The sequence below is a fragment of the Asterias amurensis genome, chromosome 19, assembly GCF_032118995.1.
Source record: "Asterias amurensis chromosome 19, ASM3211899v1".
In the NCBI taxonomy this organism is placed as follows: domain Eukaryota; kingdom Metazoa; phylum Echinodermata; class Asteroidea; order Forcipulatida; family Asteriidae; genus Asterias; species Asterias amurensis.
In genome coordinates, this window is record NC_092666.1 from 11,364,880 (window position 1) to 11,387,926 (window position 23,047).

At 39.2% G+C, this 23,047-nt stretch overlaps 2 protein-coding genes across 5 annotated transcripts in view; one reads left to right on the forward strand and one right to left on the reverse strand.

The window, feature by feature from the left end:
* The window catches only part of LOC139951868 (uncharacterized), a 53,389-nt gene extending 39,670 nt beyond the window's left edge, over positions 1-13,719 (forward strand). For all 4 annotated transcript variants that reach the window (XM_071950939.1, XM_071950937.1, XM_071950936.1 and 1 more), the window contains exons 26-37: positions 1,206-1,313; positions 1,841-1,989; positions 3,730-3,798; positions 4,722-4,818; positions 5,499-5,602; positions 5,905-6,001; positions 6,596-6,700; positions 7,829-8,675; positions 8,982-9,126; positions 9,448-9,583; positions 9,855-10,070; positions 11,768-13,719. In XM_071950939.1, coding sequence (XP_071807040.1) covers positions 1,206-1,313; positions 1,841-1,989; positions 3,730-3,798; positions 4,722-4,818; positions 5,499-5,602; positions 5,905-6,001; positions 6,596-6,700; positions 7,829-8,675; positions 8,982-9,126; positions 9,448-9,583; positions 9,855-10,070; positions 11,768-11,863 — 2,169 coding nt within the window. In that variant the 3' untranslated portion in view covers positions 11,864-13,719. The remainder of the gene's footprint in view (positions 1-1,205; positions 1,314-1,840; positions 1,990-3,729; positions 3,799-4,721; positions 4,819-5,498; positions 5,603-5,904; positions 6,002-6,595; positions 6,701-7,828; positions 8,676-8,981; positions 9,127-9,447; positions 9,584-9,854; positions 10,071-11,767) is intronic.
* A 149-nt stretch (positions 13,720-13,868) lies between these two features.
* LOC139951871 (cilia- and flagella-associated protein 45-like) lies at positions 13,869-23,037 on the reverse strand. The gene is made up of 10 exons (XM_071950944.1): positions 22,879-23,037; positions 21,807-22,069; positions 21,199-21,343; positions 20,458-20,628; positions 19,697-19,875; positions 19,106-19,235; positions 18,011-18,241; positions 17,169-17,392; positions 15,858-16,082; positions 13,869-15,489 (listed from the first exon to the last, which is right to left on the reverse strand). The coding sequence occupies exons 1-10, from the start codon at positions 22,879-22,881 to the stop codon at positions 15,408-15,410; spliced, it is 1,653 nt and encodes a 550-aa protein (XP_071807045.1). The 5' UTR covers positions 22,882-23,037; the 3' UTR covers positions 13,869-15,407.
* Between the last annotated feature and the right edge of the window lie 10 nt (positions 23,038-23,047).

Here is a 23,047-nt window from a genome sequence, read left to right on the forward strand (position 1 = left end):
AAAATCCACAGTAGACTGAGCAAGTCTAAGATTACTCCAAAATCCACTGTGCAAGTCTTTTAAAATCCACATTCGACTGTGAATGTCTAATAGTACTCAAACATTTACAAAAGACTGTGCAAGTCTTTGATTACTCCAGAATCCACAATAGACTGTGCAAGTCTAAGATTACTCCAAAACCATCAACAGACTGTGCAAGTCTATGATTACTCCAAAATCCACAACAGAGACTGTGAGTGTCTATGATTATTCCAAAATCCACAACAGACTGTGCAAGTCTATGATTACTCCAAAATCCACAACAGAGACTGTGTGAGTGCTTATGATTATTCCAAAATCCACAACAGACTGTGCAAGTCTATGATTACTCCAAAATCCACAACAGAGACTGTGGTGAGTGTCTATGATTACTCCAAAATCCACAACAGACTGTGTGAGTCTATGATTATTCTAAAATCCACAACAGAGACTGTGGTGAGTGTCTATGATTACTCCAAAATCCACAACAGACTGTGTAAGTCTATGATTATTCTAAAATCCACAACAGAGACTGTGGTGAGTGTCTATGATTACTCCAAAATCCACAACAGACTGTGCAAGTCTATGATTACTCCAAAATACACAACAGAGACTGTGTGAGTGTCTATGATTATTCCAAAATCCACAACAGACTGTGCAAGTCTATGATTACTCCAAAATCCACAACAGAGACTGTGTGAGTGCTTATGATTATTCCAAAATCCACAACAGACTGTGCAAGTCTATGATTACTCCAAAATCCACAACAGAGACTGTGGTGAGTGTCTATGATTACTCCAAAATCCACAACAGACTGTGTGAGTCTATGATTATTCTAAAATCCACAACAGAGACTGTGGTGAGTGTCTATGATTAATCAAAAATCCACAACAGACTGTGTGAGTCTATGATTATTCTAAAATCCACAACAGACTGCAAATCTTTGATTACTCCAAACTTCTACAACAGATGGCAGTTAAGTGTAGCCCTCACCTTAAAGTGGCCATACAAACTTGTGAGTTGGGCGTTAGCTAAAAAAAAGAAGATTACTCCAAAATCCATAGCCTAACCCCTGTTCATCTGCGCCTTGAACACCCAGCAGAGTGGATACGTGCGCCTTACAAGTTTTATATATTTATTATTATTACTAACGTCATGGATATTATTATTTATTTTTTGGTTATAAGATGGATGTGCGAGAAATGCATGTAAAATTATCGGAGTCTGAGAAGCTTTATCATATCAAAGAGAAAAAGCTACAGAGTGAGGTGGAAACATTCAAAACACAGGAAAAGGTAAGTTGTAGTTTGTGGTCTCCATGGGGGCATAGTTTGCTGCACTTGTGAGCTTGGGCAAGATACTTATAAACTAAAAGTGCTTTTAATCAACAATAGCCCCCCCCCCCCCAAAAAAAAAAAAAAAAAAAAAATGGCCAGTTGGCGTATTTTTAAAGACAACCAGCTGGGCTATTTTATAAAATTTATTTGTTTTCGTGTGAGATTGTAAAAGAAACACCTTTTCGGCAAACCTTGCTGCAGTTTGTGGCTGCTACATGTTAGGGCATATTTGTACAAGCTGCTCGTGGCCGCACTATTGACTTTTTAGGTTGACTCCCATAAATGGCCGATGGTGTTTGTCGAGGAATAAAAGGAAAACCATGCAATTTGGAGTGATACTTGTGCGGATCATTATATTCTACTTTTAAAATATCTTTCTAATCATATGCATTTTATAACAAACGGTTACAAACGCTTTTCAAAGACCAACTCGACCGATCCATGGCAACGTGTTCCTTTAACTAACGATCTCTTCTGGTTTATAGGAAGCGAGAAATTGGGTGACTGGTTTTGAACACAGAATCAATTCACTTGAGAGAGACAAGAAAGTCTTGGAGCAAGAGAAAGGTGATCTAAGGAAAGATGTTTTCCAGCGGGATGCAGAGGTTAGACGCCTAGAGCATCAGATAGCTAAGTAAGGAACACACTTCAACAGATGTTACTTTTGCATGAGAAAAAAAACATAATGTTTACCCTGAAGGCCGAGTCACACTGCAGCGATAACGAAACCGATAACGGTCACTGCGCAAAGAGAACGCAATTTATTTGTTGAATTGCTTCACGCAGAATACACACTTTCTCTTTCAACCAATAGAATGCGTATCTCTTTGCGTTGTTCTTTTTCGTTATCGCTGCAGTGTGACTCTGCATTTACACCTATGTCTTAAAGGGAAGGTACACGTTTGGTAATCGGCAAATACCAGTCTTCTCACTTGGTGTATCCCATCATATGCATAAAATAACAAGCCTGTGAAAATTTGGGCTCAATTGGTCATCAAAGTTGCGAGAAAATGATGAAAGAAAAAACACTCTTGTTGGACGAATTTGTGTGTTTTCAGATAGGAACAAAAGACTTCTAGCCAGAAGTCTTTTAATATTTTAGTGAGAAATTACCTCTTTCTCAAAAACTATATTACTTCAGAGGGAGTTGTTTCTCACAATGTTTTATACTATCAACAGCTCCCCAATGCTCGTTACCAAGTCAGTTTTTAAGTTAACATTTTTTTTGAGTAATTACGAAACATGTACCTTCCCTTTAAGTACTATATACTCATACAAGTTGTGTGAACAAAAAATTTAACAGGCAAATTGCTCAGGTGGGATTCAAACCGACCCCTTTGCATTGTAGAGTACATGTACATGTAGATGTCTTACCCCTAAACTTGTGTCTAGAGCATAGAGCTATATATATTGACTAGAGCGCTAACTTGCTCTGCGTTGAAGCCACCCTAGGCGCAGACATGTTTGATGTGTTGCGTGACTACGGAACAATTTTAATTTTTAAGAGAACACACATGCGTGACTACGGAACAATTTTAATTTTAAGAGAACACACATGGCCGCGATTTTTTTAAAATTTGGCGTGTGCGCTTACGTACGCGACTGCCCATTGGCGTACGTCAGCACTACGAAAATCGTAAGTTTGACTTGATTGACGTACTAAAAAAAAGTATACGTGCCTTATAAACATGACGCATGTGACGCCCGCAGTTTGTACACTCCTCAGCAGATTGTGCGTTCACACTTGCTGCATTTTTTGGTTCGATGACACATAGAAAAGAACAAATGCACTATCATGCAAATAGCTGTACAATTGCCGAACAAAATTTCAAGCTTTTGTATTGGTTTGTACATAAACATGGATGTACCCACATGGCTTCAAAACCTTAGTGCGTGTATTAACGGGGTGTTAGCACTTTAGTCAATATATATAGCTCCATGATCTAGAGGCAGTTTCACAAATCATTTTGTTGTGCCGTCTTCTCAATCGCCACACCCACTCTCTGGAACAATCTTACCGTCCACATCCGTGCCTCCACTACACTGGACTCATTTTAAACTGCTCTCAAAACACACTTATTTCAATCCATCTAAGCTGTTCATTTTCTGCTATTTCATCCACTTTTAAATTGTAATTTTTTGTTATGTTACACTTCTTGTTTCAGCGCTTAGTAGAAACCTGGTATTAAGCGCTATATAAATGCATGATATTATTATTATTATTATTATTATTATTATTATTATTATTATTATTATTATTATTATTATTATTATTATTATTATTATTATTATTATTATTATTATTATTATTATTATTATTATTATTATTATTATTATTATTATAATAATTTTTTTTTTTTTTATATCCACAAAGGCTGAATGCGGAGCTAAAGTTGAAAGATGAGCAGTCTGAAGCGACAGCTAAGAATATGCAGTCTGAAAAGTGAGTTTGTTTGTTTGATTATTTGTTTTGAGGATCTTTTCAACAATCATAACAACTGAACTCAGCAAAGCTCCGTAAGGGCATATACATGTAATACAAGTCAAGCTGGCAACAGCCAATCTCGTTTGTACCAACATTGTAACGCCTTTAAATTGTGATTCATTAACAAGATGACAACACTTAATCTAGTCATTGTGAAATCAATTAACCACCCCCTGCCTTTACAGGTACCCATTTACCCCTGGGTGAAGAGAAGCAATTATAGTTAAGTGTGTTGCTAGAAGACACAAGTGTCATGACCGGTATTTGAGTCCACGTTCTGAAAACTTAACACCAGAATTCGAGGTTGAGGCACTCTAACTTGCTTGCTAAACCTGTGAAATACGCTTTATTTGCACATTTTTCTGCTATAGTAAGCTTACAAATTTGTTTTCAGTTGAGCAGCTCTATGAAATTGACCCCTGTAGAGAAAACAAAAAACGCTATTTGAACTGCTTATTATTAAAGGCACTGGACACTATTGGTAGTTGTCAAAGACCAGTCTTCTCACTTGGTACCTCAACACATGCATATTAAAATAACAAACTTGTGAAAATTTGAACTCAATTGGTCATCAAAATTGCGAAACAATATTGAAAGAAAAACACCCTTGTCACACAAAGTTATTGTGTGGTTTCAGATGCTTGATTTCGAGACCCCAAATTCTAATTTTGAGGTCTCAAAATCAAACTCGTGGAAAATTACTTCTTTCTCGAAAACTATGTTACTTCAGAGGGAGTTGTTTCTCACAATGTTTTACACTATCAGCAGCTCCCCATTACTCGTCACCAAGTAAGGTTTCATACTAGTTATTTTGAGTAATTACCAATAGTGTCCACTGCCTTTAATACTTTTATCAATCGTTTTTTTTCCCGTGTTTTTAGGGATCTGTGGTTAGCTGAGAAGATGAAAATTGAGGAGTCCTCGGCCAGCTTGATAAGGTCGGAACAGCGGATACAGAAGCAATGTCAGGAAGCAGAGGTAAGACGCATTCCCATTGTCCTGAAACAGGTTTAATAAATTGTTTGCAAGTTTGTAATATGGTTTATGGTTTATTTATTTAAAAATTTCATCGCAGCATGCCGATGAATTGTGACATAATTCACAATTTTTAAAACTATTACAATAAATATTAAGAAGCTTACAATAGAAAATACATGAAAATATGATAAAAAATCACAAAAACAAAGGCCTGGCAGAAATGTTTGAAAAAGTTGATCGTATTATGCCCGTGTGACTGTGACATCCTGGTAGAAAGATTTTGCAAACCAGTCTGAGCCAGTCAGAACCAGTCTGAGCCAGTTGGATGTAAAGCCAGTCAAAACCAGCCTGAGCCAGTCAGAACCAGTCTGAGCTAGTTGGATGTGAAGCCAGTCTAAACCAGTCTGAGCCAGTCGGATGTAAAGCCAGTCTAAACCAGTCTGAGCCAGTCGGATGTAAAGCCAGTCTAAACCAGTCTGAACCAGTCTGAGCCAGATTTCAAGCTTATTTGATGGAACTCAACCTGCATTGGTGAAATTCAGTCGTGATTTCCTGGAGTTCCTCGTCATCATGTATTGAAGTATAGTGTGTCCTTGACAACACCCTTTAGCAACAGCCGTAGCTGCAGTCGCCAATTCAGATTTTTGTCTTGACCTACCGGTAATGATTTTTATTTTCAGATTATGGCACTCCATCTGCAATGTGGTCGGGATCTTACTCCGGTGACGAATGCAATTCGAGAATGTGAAAACGAACTCAATAGATTAAGCCACATTGTACAAAGGTGTGCCTTTCTTCTTTTTTTTAAAGCCATTATACACTTTCGGAACAGGGAAAAAAAAAAAATGAACAGATTTACAAATAATTGCAGGGTTAACAGAAGGTAATGGTAAAAGACTGTTATTTAGAAGTCTTTTATTATTTTAGTGACAAATTACCTCTATTTCAAAATCTATGCTACTTCAGAGGGAGCCGTTTCTCACAATGTTTTATACTATCAACAGCTCTCCATTGATCGTTACCAAGTCAGTTTAAGTTAATATTTGTTTTGAGTAATTACCAAATGTGTACCTTCCCTTTAAATAGTGGTAGGGGCGCCAGTCTGACTGATAACCAGAGGGAGTATATGAACACATGGCAGAAAAGTCTGGAGGACAATATTGCCAATGGGGCCACACTTAAGGTAAGTTCTATCCCCTAAGATTGTTGTCACATCACTATCACTAATATTGCCAATGGGGCCACACTTAAGGTAAGTTCTATCCCCTAAGATTGTTGTCACATCACTATCACTAATATTGCCAATGGGGCCACACTTAAGGTAAGTTCTATCCCCTAAGATTGTTGTCACATCACTATCGGGATCAGCTTGGTCATTTCGTTTCATCTATCAAGGATATTCTCTGTTTTATTTATTACCCCCCCCCCCTCCCCCACCCCAATCTTTGTTAAATGAACAAATAATATTTAAAAAAAAATTTTTTTTTATAATAATAATAAAATTCATAAAAAACATGAAAGTTAAAAACCATGTAGAACATTTCAGATTGCACAGTATTCTATTGAAACCAAAGATACATGAATCTAAGCAGGCTTCGCACTTGTAAGCTTTCACGCTCGCAAGTTTTCACGCTTTGCGCTCACAGTTCAGCGTGATTTTCTCTGATTAGCAAATTTATGAGCTTAGCTACTTCATGAAATTATCTCCAGATGATGAAAACGTTCCCAAAATACTAACTCCCTCTAACAAAAAATGCTTGTTTCCTTGATTATGTAGAGTAAATATGAGGAATACGTACTGAAGATTAAGTCCGGACATTCGCTTAGTCAGCTACCACTCATCGAGCCTCCGAAACCTGTCCGGCCAAAGTTCCCAGCAGTGGTAAGTACTTGTACTGAGTCTTCCTGCCAGATATATGTCGCAAAGTATAGAAAAGAAGAAGAAAAAATAACTAGACATCAAGTGTTTTTTCCATTAGGATATCAGGCAAAGTAAATATTAAGAGTCTGAAATATTTCCCCTTTCATATCACTGTGGTTGAACAATCCAAAATAATTCTTCAGAAAGTTTTGTATATTTAAAAATTGTGAATCTAGCTGCGAATAGTTGAGGAGATGTTTATAAATTAACCATTATTACAGTTTATAGATGTTGTATTTGCATCGGGGATAAAGAATATAACTCGTTTTTACCCTTACGCCGATGTTTATCAAGCACTGTTTACTCAATACTTTCCCGAGTTCTGTGAAAATGGAAAAGAAATCCGCAGGCAAATCACTCAGTGGGGATTAAATAATATCAAAGTCTTATATAGAGCACGTATCTACCAAACAAGGTACTCAAGGCGCTGAGTATATACAAACTTTCAGAAAGACAGGTTATTGCAGTGATGGATTCTGAGACCCAATTATGTAGCACTTATTAGGGTTTACAAGGGTTTACAAGGTGCTATTACAACCAGGAACACAGGGGCGAACCCCATCTCTTTTCGATAATTGCACTGGGTTCTTTTACATGGGTTACACTACACATGGGACCAATGGCTTTACGTCCCATCCGAAGGGATATTATAGGGATTCAAACCCAGGATGTTTTACTACATTTTGTTGCTTCTGAGCCTGCTCCTGCTTTATTGACCCCTTGCACGCGCTTACCATGTTGGTGGGCAAGTTAGGTTTACGTGTATTAACGCCGCGTCGCCTAAAATGCGCACTTCACTGCATAACGCACAGCATACTCTATGTATAGAGTTATATATGAAAAGGCACAGTGAAATTGCCCACAAGTATGGCGCATTCAAGATTTTTCTGATGATGACGTCAGGTGAAATGGGTCAATAGCCAATTTTGTTGTGCAAAGGTTTTATTAAAAACAACGTATGTTGATGACAAAAAAAGATAAAGAAGAGGGGAAAATGAAATGAACAAATAATCTTCACAAAATTATACCATTAATTTTAGTAATAGGACACAAGAAATTTCTGATTTTTGTCTTCATTTTTTTCCCCAGCCACCACATATTATGACACAGAATATGCAGAGGGGACGACCTGGAATTGATATGCCATACGGGATGCGTATGCATGGTCCAATGAACTTACGAATGCCGACACCCAACTATAACCCATATCAAATGGGCCTGTCTAATCAGCAAATGGCCCCGTCCAATCAAATGGCCGCACCTAATCAAATGGCCTCGCCCAATCAAATGACCCAATCGGATCAAATGCCCTCACAAATGGCCCAGCAAAATCAAATGGCTCAGCAAAATCAAGTGGCTCCAAATCAATTGCACCAACCTGGTCAAATGGCCCCGGCCGGCCAAATGGTCCCGCCTGGCCATATGGGCCCGCTTGGTGGCAGTCAAAAGATGGCAGTCACAAGTGCTAATGTTGGATCAGCAAATCGACAGGTAGATACCCATTCACCTTCACCTGTGCCTGGAGATCCAAATATGGTGGCAGCAGCGGGATCAACTAACCGGTATCAGAGGGAGCAACAAGAGATCCAGACCATGCCTCAGCAGCGAGAACCCTCACCACCTTCAGTGCCGGTCTCAATGGGGCTCTCTACCCAATCGTCTGGATTCCAAGAAAGGCAAGCTCCTAAAGAAGCAGCTTATCCAGGAAGGCAGCCACATGGCCACCCCCACATACACGCTGCTAAGATACCAGTGTCTCTTGCTGGAGCACATCCCCCTTGGATTGACCCAGCTACATCGGCAGCTAGGATGTCGGGACAAAGTCCAGGACTGCAAAGCAGTCAGTTCAGTTATCAGCAGAGTTTGCGACAGGCTCAACAACAAGAGCAGCCCCAGACACAGTCAACTTCACCAGTAACTGTTTCCTCCTTCAGTGGTAAGCTCTAGAGGTTCCTCTACACTTTGCCAAGTTTAAATTTAACTGTTGTACACAGGCCTGGATATTCATCTTTGAAAGGGCAAGGGCATTTTCATTTTGAAAAGAGTACTTCCATTGGGAAATCGTACAGTCTGTGGCAAATTTTGAATGGGCACCAAGGCCAAGACTAGGGCAGCAGTAGCCAAGGCTTACCTGGCCTCCGTGTGACTCCAGGCCTCTGAATAAACTGCTATTGGATTCTGATGAGTTAAAGATTAAAGTTCCTGAAGCATAATTTTTGACAATCTCTTTTCTTCCGTCCAGGACCTCAGATGAGTGTTTTACTACCCAGTCAGGCAGCCAAGGCTCCTCAAAAACCAGCCCCAGTGAATGGAGCTGCAGCCCAGCCGAAAAGCAACTTTGACAAAATCATCTTTCCACTTCAGAACATGTTTCCCGAGTTCAACAAGTAAGAGTTGGTTCCCTGTAAAAAAAAATCGCAAACTAAAGGCCCATTTATTTCTGCTGTTTACCTGTCCTTCTGCTCATGGAATTTTGGTTTTGATGGCAGCAGCGAGATCAACTAACCAGTATCAGAGGGGGCAACAACTTGCAGCCAATTGGTTAGGGGAGACCTCAAGGGTTTCCCTTCCCATGGGTTGCTTTCCTGGCGATAGCTTGGTTCGGCTCTTGGGAACCCTGGCTGCAAGTCTCGCCTGTCGCTCAAATTATCACGACATTGGTTGACATTACATCCATTAATTTGGTTTTTAACCTGAACTTTTCTCAGAGTGCAACTGACGAAGGTGATCAAAGATGTGAGAGCCGCAAACAATAACTCCCTCTCTGGTCTGTCGATTGAGGAGATCATCCATCGTGCTGCTGAGCTCATTTTGAACCAGCAGAAACCGTCCTCTGAATTACAGGTATAAACAAAATATAAATTTTCTGAATTGTGTTGTTTCGTCACCACTTTGGGCTTAATGCATGTGCACGTAAGACGTCTGCACGTACGTACCAGACGTGAACCAATGGTAATTTCGCATATGCTTAAAACGTAAGATTTTAACATCACAATTTTCTGACGTTTACGTTCACGTTTTTGCAGGCTTAAGGTGCCGCCGAACCTCCATATAGTCCTTATAGCCTTTTATATATTTTTTTAAGCTTCTTGCTCTGTCTTTCCTTCCTTCCCAGAGGAGGAACTCTCACCAGCTGGCCGCCATCACCCAGCGATCACCGAACGGAAACCAAAAGTGGGAACCGGCTAAGCCGCCTCCCAAGTCTGCTTGGGCCTCCAAGAAGGCAGAGAAGATAGACTTTGAGGAGGAGGAAGACCCGTGTGTCATCTGCCATGAAGAGATGAATAAGAACATAGTCACTCTGCGCTGTGGACATAAATTCCATCCTTATGTAAGTTCAAGTTCAAGTTTAAAATCACAAAATGCAACATTGCAGGAGAGAAACCTCAATAGATTAAAGGCAGTGAACACTATTGGTAATTACTCAAAGTAGTTATCAGCATGAAACCTCACTTGGTAACGAGTATTATCTTCAAGTACGCGCTAATCCTCCAATCAGATTGGCAGAATGGAGTGGTGATAAAAACCTATATTGCACGGCTAATATCACTACCATGCGTCTTGTGTGTTCTATGTCAAGTGCCAAGTTTGCTTGAAGATAAATGCGTTATCACACGCGCGCTCGTGGAAATACATCACGGAAAATATAGCGCGTCTGCGTCCCATATCCAACTCGGCTTGTGTGATAACTTATAATAGGGAGAAGGTAATAGTCTAAAACAGTGTGAGAAACGGCTCCCTCTGAAGTAACGTAGTTTTCGAGAAAGGAGTAATTTTTCCACGAATTTGATCAAAATCAAGCATCTGAAAGCACACAACTTCGTGTGACAAGGGTGTTTTTTCCTTTCATTAATAACTCCACCGTGTACTTCATATTCAACGGTATACATAATGGCGAGCGTGTCTCGTTGCGGTCCCGTCGCGTTTGTGCAAGAAGCATCACCAGTGCGCCCTCTAGTTCTTATAGTATAACTCTATGCTTTACACCGATGTGTGTTACCACTGCATACTCAATACTTTCTCAAGTTCTGTGAACAAAATCACAGGTATATTACTCGGTGATATTCAAACCCACGACCTTTGGATTTCTAGAGCGGTGTCTGACTATAACTAGATTGCTAAAATAGGGTTGGAACTGCTTCTAGCAACCAATCAATTTTGTTGTTTAGTTGGTAAGACACTGCGATAGAATTGCAAAGGTGGTGGTTAAAATCCCGCCAGAGTAATATGCCTGAGATTTGTTCATTGAACTCAGAAAAGTATACAGTGCTTAAAGGCAGTGGACACTATTGGTAATTACTCAAAATAATTATTAGCATAAAACCTTACTTGGTGACGAGTAATGGGGGAGAGGTTGATGGTATAAAACATTGGGAGAAATGGCTCCCTCTGAAGTGCCATAGTTTTTGAGAAAGAAGTAATTTTCCAAGAATTTGATTTCGAGACCTCAGATTTAGAACTTGAGGTCTCAAAATCAACCATATTAACGCACACAACTTCGTGTGACAAGGGTGTTTTTTTCTTTCATTATTATCTCGCAAGTTCGATGACCGATTGAGTTCAAGTTTGTACAGCTTTGTCATTTCATGCATATGTTGAGATAAACCAAGTGAGAATAAGGGTAAAATCAAAATTTATATTCTTTATCCTTAAAGGATTTGGGTACTTGTTGTAATACAAAACATAATGTCCACCGATTTACATTACACTTACACCGCTTGAAGATAATGATCGTAGAAAGCATACCTGAAAATTTTACCTGCTGAGGTGCTGTATTTTTTTAGAAATTAGTAAAACAATGTCATGAAAATACGTTTTTACATGCGAAAACAATTTTCGCCTCATGTTCACTGTGACAAAAATTATTTCAAACTGTGTAAGTTTAGTGTAAATCTGTAGACATTGTGTTTTTTGTCCTACAAAAAGTACATAGACCCTAAAGCAAATTTAACATCTCAAAACACTACAGCTGACTCTACGAAAAAGTGTTATTTTTATTTGCTCTTTTATGGTTTCTCCCATCTTCAGTGCATTAGACTGTGGCTGCAGGAACAACGTACTTGCCCAACTTGTCGAAACTACACATTGCTCCCAGAGGACTATCCTGCACCCATTAAAAAATGAGAAATGACCCAGATGAGTATTCAACACCCATTTAAGGAATGATGATGGACAAGTTGCTCTGGTGTGACTATCCCACACTGATAAATAGAAAATTACATGTTATTCCCGATTGAGTAGCTAACACCCGATTAAGAATGACAAACAACATGTTTATCCCAGATGAGTATCCTGCACATGCCTGCACCCATTTAAGAAACGCTAATGGACAAGTTGCTCCTGTATGAGTACATCTTATTCAGTATCTAACACCCGATTAAGAATGACAAACGACATGTTTATCCCAGACGAGTATCCTGCACCCATTTAACAACACTCATCAATGGAAAACTACATGGTTTTTTTTTCCAAATGGGTATCTAACACCCAATTAGAAATGACAAACTATTCAATGCTCATGATACGTACCAATCCAAAGGACCCTTTCGATGAAATATGCTCATTACATTCACGCATATGCGTGCAGACCCTATTGGTTGGCAAACGTTACAGAGTTGTGCACTATTAAGCAGACGCGCAAACGCTCCGAGTCACGCAGCCATTAGTCGTGTACAAAACAGCGGGATGTTTCCTTATTTTTGCCAACCAAAATGTGCAATTTACATATTTCATGGGAAGAGTCTATTGTTTTAATTCGTTCAGTTTACTTAATATTTTACTAGTTTGAATCAACATAAAACTGTGTGACTTTTAGAGTTTATTATTGAGTTACTTACAGTGTGCAGGCCTTGAACTTTGCTTTTGAAGAGGCGAAGCAATTGTTCTTTGGTAATGGTTTTTCTATGAGGAAAATGTAAATATTTTGTCTTGGAACTTGCAAAGGCAACCACGGCAAATGCTGTGGGTGCCAGAACCTTGAGAGTATTATTAATGTAGTAGATTTACTTTTGGAATTTTAGTGTTTTAAGTGTTTTATGAGTTGTAAGGAAAGGTTCATTTCCACTTCTATGCTATCACAAGAACAATTATCTTGTTTACAAATACAAATGTATATATACACAGTTGATTCCTTGAGCAAAAGAAATGTGCTTTAAAGGGAAGGTACACGTTTGGTAATTAGTCAAAACAAATATTAACTTAAAAACTGACTTAGTAATGAGCATTGGTGAGCTGTTAATAGTATAAAACATTGTGGGAAACGACTTCCTCTGAAGTAACGTAGTTTTTGAGAAAGACGTAATTTCTCACTAGAAGTCTTTTACCTTCCCTTTAAGGAACTAAATTACTGGCTGGAAGGGATAACCAATAGGTATGTGCTGCTGATTACAGAATGTAAATTATCATCATTATTATGCTTACAAAAGTACGTTCAGATTTTGTTTGTTGCCCCCTTGAAAATGGAGGTTTTTGGTTTCCAGTTAAACCATCAAATATTAAACAAAACAAATGAAGTTCTCTTAATATCCAATTACATTAGCCATTTTAAAAGTACAATCACAGCTTGGTTGTGTGGTGTTAGGATTGTTTATAAAGATCGAGTATGATTGATTTCTAACGGTGACAGAAACATGAAGTATTTAGTTCAGATTTACTATTTTTCTTATATAATTTTTGCTCAGGTGTTGTTAAATAAGTTTGCGGTGAAAATCCTGAGCAGCAAGGCCCTTGAGGCAAGGTGAGCTTTTCTGTGGAAGTTGACCCATGCATAAAGATAATGACTGTGGTCTGCGTGATAATATCAGGGCTCTACTTAACTGTACAAATTGTGATTACTTTTTGTCTTTTTTAAATGTTTCACAATCTATTTGGTTAGTATTTTAAATTTGGGCATTATTAAGATAGGTAGATGTGAGGTATTGTTTTAATAGCTAATTATAATTTTTTTTGTTCAGAAGTTCCTTTTTGTACACCTTGATCAATATATTTGTTGTGTTTAGTTGAGAACATTTCTATAGTTGGTTTTACTTGGAAAGTAATGTATACTTAAAACTCAATTTCCTGTTCAAAGAATTGTTTTAAATAAATTGTGTGGTTATTGAAGTGACAATCATCATACAAGTTCAACACATTTAATTTGTTAAAGTCTTTATTAACATATCAAATTCAATTCAAAACATTCAACAATAAGACATATAAATGTACACCAGTGGTATTGCTGACAAAACAAAACAAAACAGTCAAAAGGCACAAAGGGACTTCACCTAAACACAGATTATAAGTTTCAGGCTTCGTGTAACTCCACAGATTGTCAGCTCCAGAGATGAGATCATTAGGTGGATTTGCAACAGCACCATGTATAATTCTCTTTTTGATTAGCATTTTTATTTTTTTATTTTTTATTGAAGTCGCCAGACACACAAGGCCCTTCAAGGTGTTGGTTTTGAAAAGAACCGGTGGTTTACAACTTGACATTTTGATCAGTATGCTTAGATCGTTTTCTGGAATTGAGACCGTACAGTTTGAATTCAGTCAATTGTCAATTAAGCCTAAAACCTTGCTTCTACCAGGGCCCAATTTCTTAGAGCTGCTTTAAGCACAAAAACCAGCTAAGCACAGCAAAATCATGCTTACCAAAAAACAGCTAAAATACATTTTCAGATGTAGGATTTGTGACTGGTTTCCTGCTTATTGTTGCTTAGCAGAAATCTTTTAAGCAACTGTTTTTCTACTGAATTAAGCAGCTCTATGAAATTGGGCCCTGTTACAAAAAAAAACAGTGTAGGCAGTATTTCGCAACACTTTATCAATATGCAGTTTTGGTCTTCGTGATTTCACAACTGCTGTGTGTAATGCTCTATTAATATAGACGACGTGACCTCTGATGTCACCCGAAAACCATAACATTATTCGCGCGCATACCGCCGGGCAAAACCTTTGTGTTTTGGCAGCCAGCTAGAAAGTGTATGCAATCTTACCATGACAACATGTCTTTTTGCCCGGCGAAACATGGCTGGCGTATACAGTGTTTTGTCAACATAGGGCGGTTTGAATGTAAACATAGGTCACATTGTCTATAGACACAACAAAAAAGAAGCTATATACCATCCCTATAGTGGGAAGTTTATAATACATGTATCCAACTTCCGGTAGGTAATCGTGACTGCGGCCAATGATAAAAAAAATGAATACAAAACCCCATACAGATAGGTAACTAATAAAATACAACAACATGTTTTAATATATACATCTTATGTACATGTAGCGCATGAAACCCACAACATAAAGTGTATTCCATACTGGACGAATGTTTTTAAAGTAAATTGTAAATTTATACAAAAACTAAAACCATCTTCTGATTAGAAATTTGAAATTTATTTGGGAAGTACAAAACAAATTATAAATTAAGCACTTTTTTTAACATTAACTTAAACTGAAGGCCTCAAGTTGGACGGTTTAAATTCTGGAAGATTAAATTTTGATAGCTTTAAATTTACAACTGGAGATTTTCATTGGACGGATTTTACTTTCCCGAATTGGAAGCTAGTGGGGAGCCTTCAGTGTACCATCATTGAATTATTACTGTGGTATACAGGAAACTAAACCATCATGGCAGTCGTAGTCAAGTGTGATAAAGATCTATTATGTTATCAGGGAATAATTATTGAGCTTAAGTACTGAAACCTGCCAATGCTGGGGCATCTATCCTCCGTTCAACCTCGGCACAGTATTTCTCTGGGACGCCAGCATTTCTGTGAAAAGAATAAGAAAAATACTTAAGGATAGGAAACATTTTTTGTAGTTCTTTTTTTTTATAGGCAAGTTTGCGTCAAACAAGAGTAAAAGCCAGTCTTGGTAAGAGCCTTCAAAAAGAAAAATATTAAAAATGAAAATAACTCTGGGGAGCTGGAGGTATGAGTTGATATTCCTCTTGAAATAGTATATAATTGTTGGATGGATGAAAATAATCCTAGACGTTAAACCAATGTTTGTATGAGAGAGATTGGCTGATGCCATTTTGGTGTTTGTATTCCCCTGTGGGAGTTTGCCAAATTCCCTTAAGGGGAGGATCATCTAAACAAACATGACAAACAGATATTGTTTCATTGATATAACTCACCTTAACTCCGACAGTTTCTTTTGCTTGATAGAGTCCAACTTGTTCCTGCGAGCCCTGGCCTCTTCGTTGATGCGAACCCCTTCCTCAAAGAACGAATGACGCTCAGCGACCTTCAACTGTTCCTTCTCCCTGATCTGTCGACGGACTTCCTCGGCGTGGTCGAGACGCTTCATGTGATGGTCCACCTCCTCAGAGTTCTCTTTGTGCATCGCTTCATTCTGTGCTCTATTGGGAGAAGGAGGGAAGAGGGGTCGGAGTTTAGCCAAGTTTTAGAACAATGTGTTACTCAAAAGTGCTGAAGTACTGTTTCTGCAAGTCTTTGGTTTCCATGGAGAAACACACAAAGGGAGCAGAAGTCCCCACCAGTGTTGTACTGTTTAGTTTATTTGTTGCTTTCTCTTGTATAAATTTGTTTATTTGTTTTGTAAAGCGCATTGAGAGTACTTGCAGTACTGAATTGTGCTATATAAGTATTTCTTCTTATTATTATTAGATACATCTGAGTTTGAGACTGACACAAAGACTGAGACCTGCCTTCCCGAGACCAGCCCTTCCTAGAATGAGAACAAGACCAAGACCGTGACAAAAAAGGTCTTGGTACCGAGAGCAGGGCCCAATTTCATAGAGCTGCTAAGCAAACAAATTTGCTTAGCATGAAATTTCTGCCTCGATAAAAACAGGATTACCAACCAAATTTCCACATGGTTTTCAGGATGAGCAAACAGCCGAATATCGGTAACAAGCAATATGCAACAAACAAAAATTTGGTTGGTAATCCTGTTTGTATCAAAGAAGAAATTTCATGCTAAGCAAATTTTTGTGCTTAGCAGCTCTATGAAATTGGGCCCTGGTCCTCAGACTTTGGTCCCCACAAAAATGTTCACTGTGAAACTGGGTCCCCACTACCATTGGGTAAGAGACCCGACGTGGGCCGGTGGATATAAGTATTTCTTCTTCTTATTATTATTAGATACATCTGAGTTTGAGACTGACACAAAGACTGAGACCTGCCTTCCCGAGACCAGCCCTTCCTAGAATGAGAACAAGAACAAGACCATGACAAAAAAGGTCTTGGTACCGAGAGCAGGTCCTCAGACTTTAATCCCCACAAAAATGTTCACTGTGAAACTGGGTCCCCACTACCATTGGGTAAGAGACCCCACGTGGTCCGGTGGATGACCAACACGTTTGTGAAGAAAAAAGTCAAGAACTTTTCTCTGTTTCCCCGCTGTTTGAAACTTAATCTCTGTCAGCCACATTCCCACTTATTTTGTACGCAATTAAAAACAAAATTAAAAAGTAAAATCTTACTTCAGGACGCGTTCAAACTCATGTCGTTCCCTCTTGGCCTGTACAGCCAAGAAATGCTCCTTGTTCTGCACCTGGACTTCTCTGGCAATCTTGAGCATCTGTTCTGTCTCAGCCTTCTTCTTGGCCTCCTCCTTCTCTTTTTGTCTCCACTCTCGCTCTCTTTGCTCCTGGTTGCGTTTTGCTCGGAGGGCGTCCTTCTCGGCCATGTAGTCCTTTGCCCTCTCCTGTGTGATTCAAATATTTATAGTTTCGTCAAAAATAATAATCGTTTGGGCTTGAGCAAAGTCAACTTTACTAGAGCAGGACTTGAAACAACGACCTCGAGATTAAAATACTGTCGCTCTACAAATTGAATACAGCTCTATGTTGGTGGTCTCCCTTTTCGTCACAATCTTTGTTCATGGGTGCCTAATAACGATCATAATGGCTGCTTGTATAGCATTCAATCGGTCACGCAGTTATGCTGATGTCGCTCAACGCTATTACCCCAGAAGCTGCTTTCACAAAACTTCATGCAACTGTGTTTAGTCCACATGTGTTAGTTGGGCACATGCAGTGGTTTTACACAGTTTCCTAAAGTTTCATAAGATTGGCGACTAACAGCTTGATTTGTCGTCAAGTTTTTGAGGAAAAAGAAAAGTGTAAATCACAGAGCAATGTTTTCAGCAGAAATCCGTTGTACATGCTGAACAATGTCCGTCTCACTGAGACAAACATTATTTTCGTGAAACAGTAACATTTTAAGAGAAGTTTTTTACCAGCATTATCTTTAAATCGACGACTTTGTGTTTTGTGTTGTACAAAAAATACACAAACTCTCTAAGTACGGACATCTACTTTACCTGCATAGCTCTGAGCCTTGCAATCTCCTTCTCCTTCTCCAGTTTGATGCGTTCCTGCTCGGCCTCAAACTCTGCCTCACGCTGCGCCTTCTTCTTCATGTACTCCGTCACCTTCAGGTCAGCCATCTTTTCTTGTTCCTGGCGACGGATGCGTTGTTCCTCTGCCTCCTGATTGGCTCGTGCGATCTCTTTCTGCGCTTCTAGGGTCATTTCATGTTTGCGCTCCAAATCCTGGAAGATTAAGAGAGCAGGATATGATTGAGAACTATCAAGATGCTGGCTAAGTGTAAAGTCACTTTGCAAACAGGAACCAGACTATCTTGTTCTTCCAGCCTCGGTTTGGTAACATTGATATCAATGGGAGAAATTCAAGATGGCTGCACCATGATAAAGGGCTATTGTTACAATAGTTTAGCTGGTTTGTTAACATTCAACAACCGCTAAAGATTGCCCAAAGGCGACTTTCAGGGATTCAAATATCTGTGGTATCAATTTGTGTATGCTGCAGGCCAGAGATGTGGTTGGCACCCATTATCATCCAAACCCAATATCATGACTCTGCTTACTGTAAACTTAGAATCAGCGCTTTCAGAAGAAGGGAATACCTCGCTTACATCCAGCGTATTTCATGGGTTAGTAGGATGTTTTTGATTGTTGGCATTATTCGCTTACACAGCTAGCGAGGAAATTTGGCGCTTATGGTGATCATAACCGCAACTCAGTGACAAATTTGTTGTCCTTTGTTTTTCCATCTTCTTGCTTGTGGTCAAGCCAGTCCCTTTCCTTCACCCCCCCCCCTTTTTGCCCCCTATTCATTGTTTACCCCCTGCTTTTTACGTATGCTTTCTAACCCCATTCATGTATTTCCACTTCACTGCTTATGTTTCACTTAGTTACCTGTTCATGTTTGTTGTGTTGTCATTTAGCCTTTGAGACAGACTCTGCTAGGTGGAAACGTCAGGCCATTAACTATTTTTTTGCTTTTATACTCTCGGTCCATTAGGTTGGTAAGTTGTTTGCAACAGCTAATTCTATTTTCTCAAATTTCTAACTAGTTAGATTAAAACAAACACCAGAAACCGCAGATCAATTTACCTTGAGATCTTCCACCTGGAGTTTTTCCAGATACTTCAACATGTGCAGGGCTTCCTGGTCCTTACGTTCCTGATCCAACAATCGCTCCTCCTCCCTCTGGGCAATTTGAGTCAGGACTTGAGAAGCACCCCTAATGGAAAGAGAACAGCATAATTAACATCAAACTTGTGTGCCATTTCTATTTACATCCATAGATTAGAAGAGATGGAAGAAAATAAATTTATGTGAAGTGTCTTGCTTAAAGTCACAAGTGTTCTGAACCATATTCTGCTGATGAAAATTACCAGGGCCCAGTTTTATAAAAACTGGTAAGCAGAAAACACTGCTTGACAAATTTATTTGCTTAGCAAAAATTGAGTCGTGCACCTGCGACAACAATGCAAACATAATATAATTTTGGCTGGTCACCTGATTCTGCCAAGCAATACTTTTCTGTGTTTTTAGTGTTTTTGTGTTTGCAGGCTGTATGAAATTGGGATCTGAGCTTAGGTCCAGTGAGCTTTATCGCTCGGCCACGAGACTGTTTTAAAAATAGACAAGAGTTATGACATCGCCAGTCTGAGTTTAATTTCAACCAATCAACACACTCACTCGTATCGCTCTTCTTTCTTTTGCGCTTCGATCTCCTCTTGGAGTTGTAGCGCCCTCTGTCGTTCAACCTCCATCATGAGATCCAGTCGTTTCTCTTCGTCCGTCATCTCTCCCTTGATCTGACCCTTCTCCAGAATCTGGGCATCTCGGATGGCGTGGCACTTGGCGTTGAGAATGAGCTGAAGAGGGTAAATGGGGGAAAAACGAAAATCAGTTACAGGAGGAAAATATTTCTATCAATAGGGGCCATTGCCTTGGTGCCCCATGCCCTTAACATTTTCAAAATTTTCTCTCATAGATGGCATTGATCAATGCAAAGGCCAAGTCACACAGGCCCCGAAAACGAGAACGAAAGCGATAACGATAAAAATGCATGCCCCTCGATTGGTTGAATGAGCGTGGGCGTATTCTGCGTGGAGCATTTCAACCAATTGAGGGCGTGCTTTTTTATTGTTATCATTATTGTTCTCGTTAACGGTGCCTGTGTGACTTGGCCTTAAAACAGCTTTGTCCATATTGCAACAAGAACAGAGTAACGTTGAAAGACATTGGACATATTCATTTTGGATTTTCCGAGATATCTCAAAAAGGCGAACACCTTTTGGAATGAAGTTTTCACTTGTGTGCATTTACATAGGATGAATACAGTCAAACGGTTCTTTGCCTTGAAGCGTTAATTTTTTTTTAGGGCGGGGAGGGGGGGGGGAAACTTGCATGAAAAACATTTTTAAAGCTCAATTCAAGTCTTGTTCTTTTCTTACCTCATTGAGATGTTTGATTTCATCTTCCTGCTCTTCTTGTTGCTCCTTGGCTTTCTGAAGGAGATACTCCGCCTTCTGTCTCGCCTCTTCATCAAGATCGTTCAGTTTCTCGTTCTTCTGTCTGGCTCGGTCCAAAGCCTGCATCTGTAGCTTGCGATCGTTACTAGCTTCCTGAAATATTACGGGGGAAAAATATTACATTTTTATCTCCGTCTTCTACTATTCATCTATTACACCGGAGCTTTAATTTTATAGAGTTTCCTCATGGACGATTTTGAGCTTTTGACTATGTCATTTTGATTTCCACTTCAACTAAATGTAAGCGCAGGAAAAGGCATGTTAACGCAGAGAGCTAGTGTCCACCAAAGAATGGTGAACGTAGCTTTCAGTTTGCTGGACCTCATTGGAACAATCTCCCTCTTCACATCAAACAAGCTACCACCTTAAACATGTGTTTAAAATAAATCCGTAATTCTCGTTAACGAGAATTTGTATTGTTTTGCTGTTTTCTCAAAAAGTAAAGCATTTCATGGAATAATATTTCAAGAGAAGTCTTTCACCATTGCCTTCTGTAAACCCTGTAAGTTATGTGTAAATCTGTGAACTTTTTTTTTTTTTTCTGAACCGAAAGGGTCCAATGGCTTTAACCGTCTGGTGCTTACAATGAAAATTTGTCACACAAAATGTGAGACCATGAAAAGCCAGTCATCGCCAATGACCGAATGACATCCGTACACTCACCTGTATTGCCTCTTTCTCTTTTTGTCTGTGTTGTTCTGCTGCAATACGCTCCTGATGTGTCAATACACGAGCAGCGTTGATAATCCTCTGGTATTCACCGAACGGTAACACGACTGACTGACCGGACGGATCATCCTGAGGTACACTGTAGGGCGGGGCAGGAACAGGGCACAGCAGAAACAGGGAAGAAAAGAGATGAAGAATTATTAATACAAACAATAAAACCAATCTATGACCCCAACTTTAAAAGGGAATATCGTCATGATCATATAGAAGGGCTGTGGCTAAGCAAGGATTAATAAACTTTGAACACAATCTGTCGCGCAGAATCGCTGATGATAGTCCCCCGTTCAGGCTTCTAAATAACCCACGATCTCCACAGTAATTGCCATGGTGCCCTGTGCTTTTGCTGTGGTGCCCTGTGCAAGGTTTCTGTACAAATTTGCATTTTTCTCAAAGAGGTGCACTTCACGAGAGGGAAATTGCTGTGCCCTTTTTCAAGGGCAAAGTTAATGGCCTGCCCTTTAACTTTAAAAGCTTTGCTTGTAACCATTTATATTTCGAAAAGCATTTAGTCCAACGCAATCCATTTGATGTATCACACTTACATTAAATTTCTGATCAGGTCTTTCGTGATGACTTGGACGGTTTCTTTCTTTTTTTGCGTTCTCCTTCTTTGCCCACCAGCCGACTGCGTCTGAAGTACAACTTCCTCGGACTTGGTCTCATTCTGTCGTTGTTTGGCGTTTGGAGCAGTCCCAAAGAGCGACTCATCCACTGAGGAATTTTTGCTGACGGTGAAGTACTTTCTTGTGTTTGCATGGCGGGAACCGTTGCTACCGGCCGACTGCGTGCTGATTACACTGCGAGGCTAAATGAGGAGAATTAAATTTAAGATCAACAAGAGAACTTTGTGTGAAAACTGATGATGTTAAATTGGCAGTGAGTAGGACTATGATGGTGAATATTTGTTTCAACCTTCTGTCATGTCTGTGGTGTTCTTTTGGTGAATGCTGCTGCCAAAGTGAAAGATGCGGTTGGTATTCACTGGCATCCCCTAGGCCTAAATAAAACGCAATGTGGATTTAAAGTTCTTGAAGGAAACACTGTTCTTTAATCTTGATGATATGATTATGAAAATAAAACCTTTTCCACGTTTTCTCAACAAGACACACACTGCTGTAAATTGAAACATTCACAGGTATCTTTTATTGTATCTTTCTTGATAATGTTGCCTTGTGTTTGTAAAGTAACATTGTGTTGAACAATAAGTAAAATAATGATTGATGAATGATGACCTTAAAATAGTAAACATGTTAAATAAACTAAGAATTAACTAAATTTAACTATAAAAACAAGATTCGATTGGTACAGTTTGACAACTGTAATGTCACAGCCCAAAGCAAAACTACACACCACAAAACTAAACCAAAGACAAAACACCAGCCATCCAAGGGAAGTATTTAATATTCTACATCATCATGCATGTTGCAAATAATCGAGCTTATTTGCAATGCTTTTGTGTTTTACAGTTTACACGGCAACAGGAAGTTGTGACTTTGTTGTGTCTCAACAACAAGCTAAATACGTCAAAATAAATGGTTAATTTTTGCTCAAAAACATCGCCAAATCTACTTACAATTAACGATCCCAAAACGTTTATGATTTAACGATACTTACCATTTTATTTGTTCTTGGCTTTTCAGTTTGAAACACCTTTTAATAAATCGTTTTTGCTAGAAGTTTTATTGTAGATTTTGATGAGTGCCGTGTTATTTCTGTGTTGTCTTCCTTTTTTGGTCCAAAGATCACACACAAACGCCGCATGCGCGAAAACTATTTACGTGAC

Bases quoted from the DNA above. Each gene is read 5' to 3' on its own strand.
- LOC139951871 (XM_071950944.1), bottom strand. The intron at 18,242-19,105 runs GTAAATTGATCT...TTAATCTTCCAG, and splicing joins TCCAGGTGGAAGATCTCAAG to GATTTGGAGCGCAAACATGA. The intron at 16,083-17,168 runs GTAAGATTTTAC...TTCTCCCAATAG, and splicing joins GAGTTTGAACGCGTCCTGAA to AGCACAGAATGAAGCGATGC.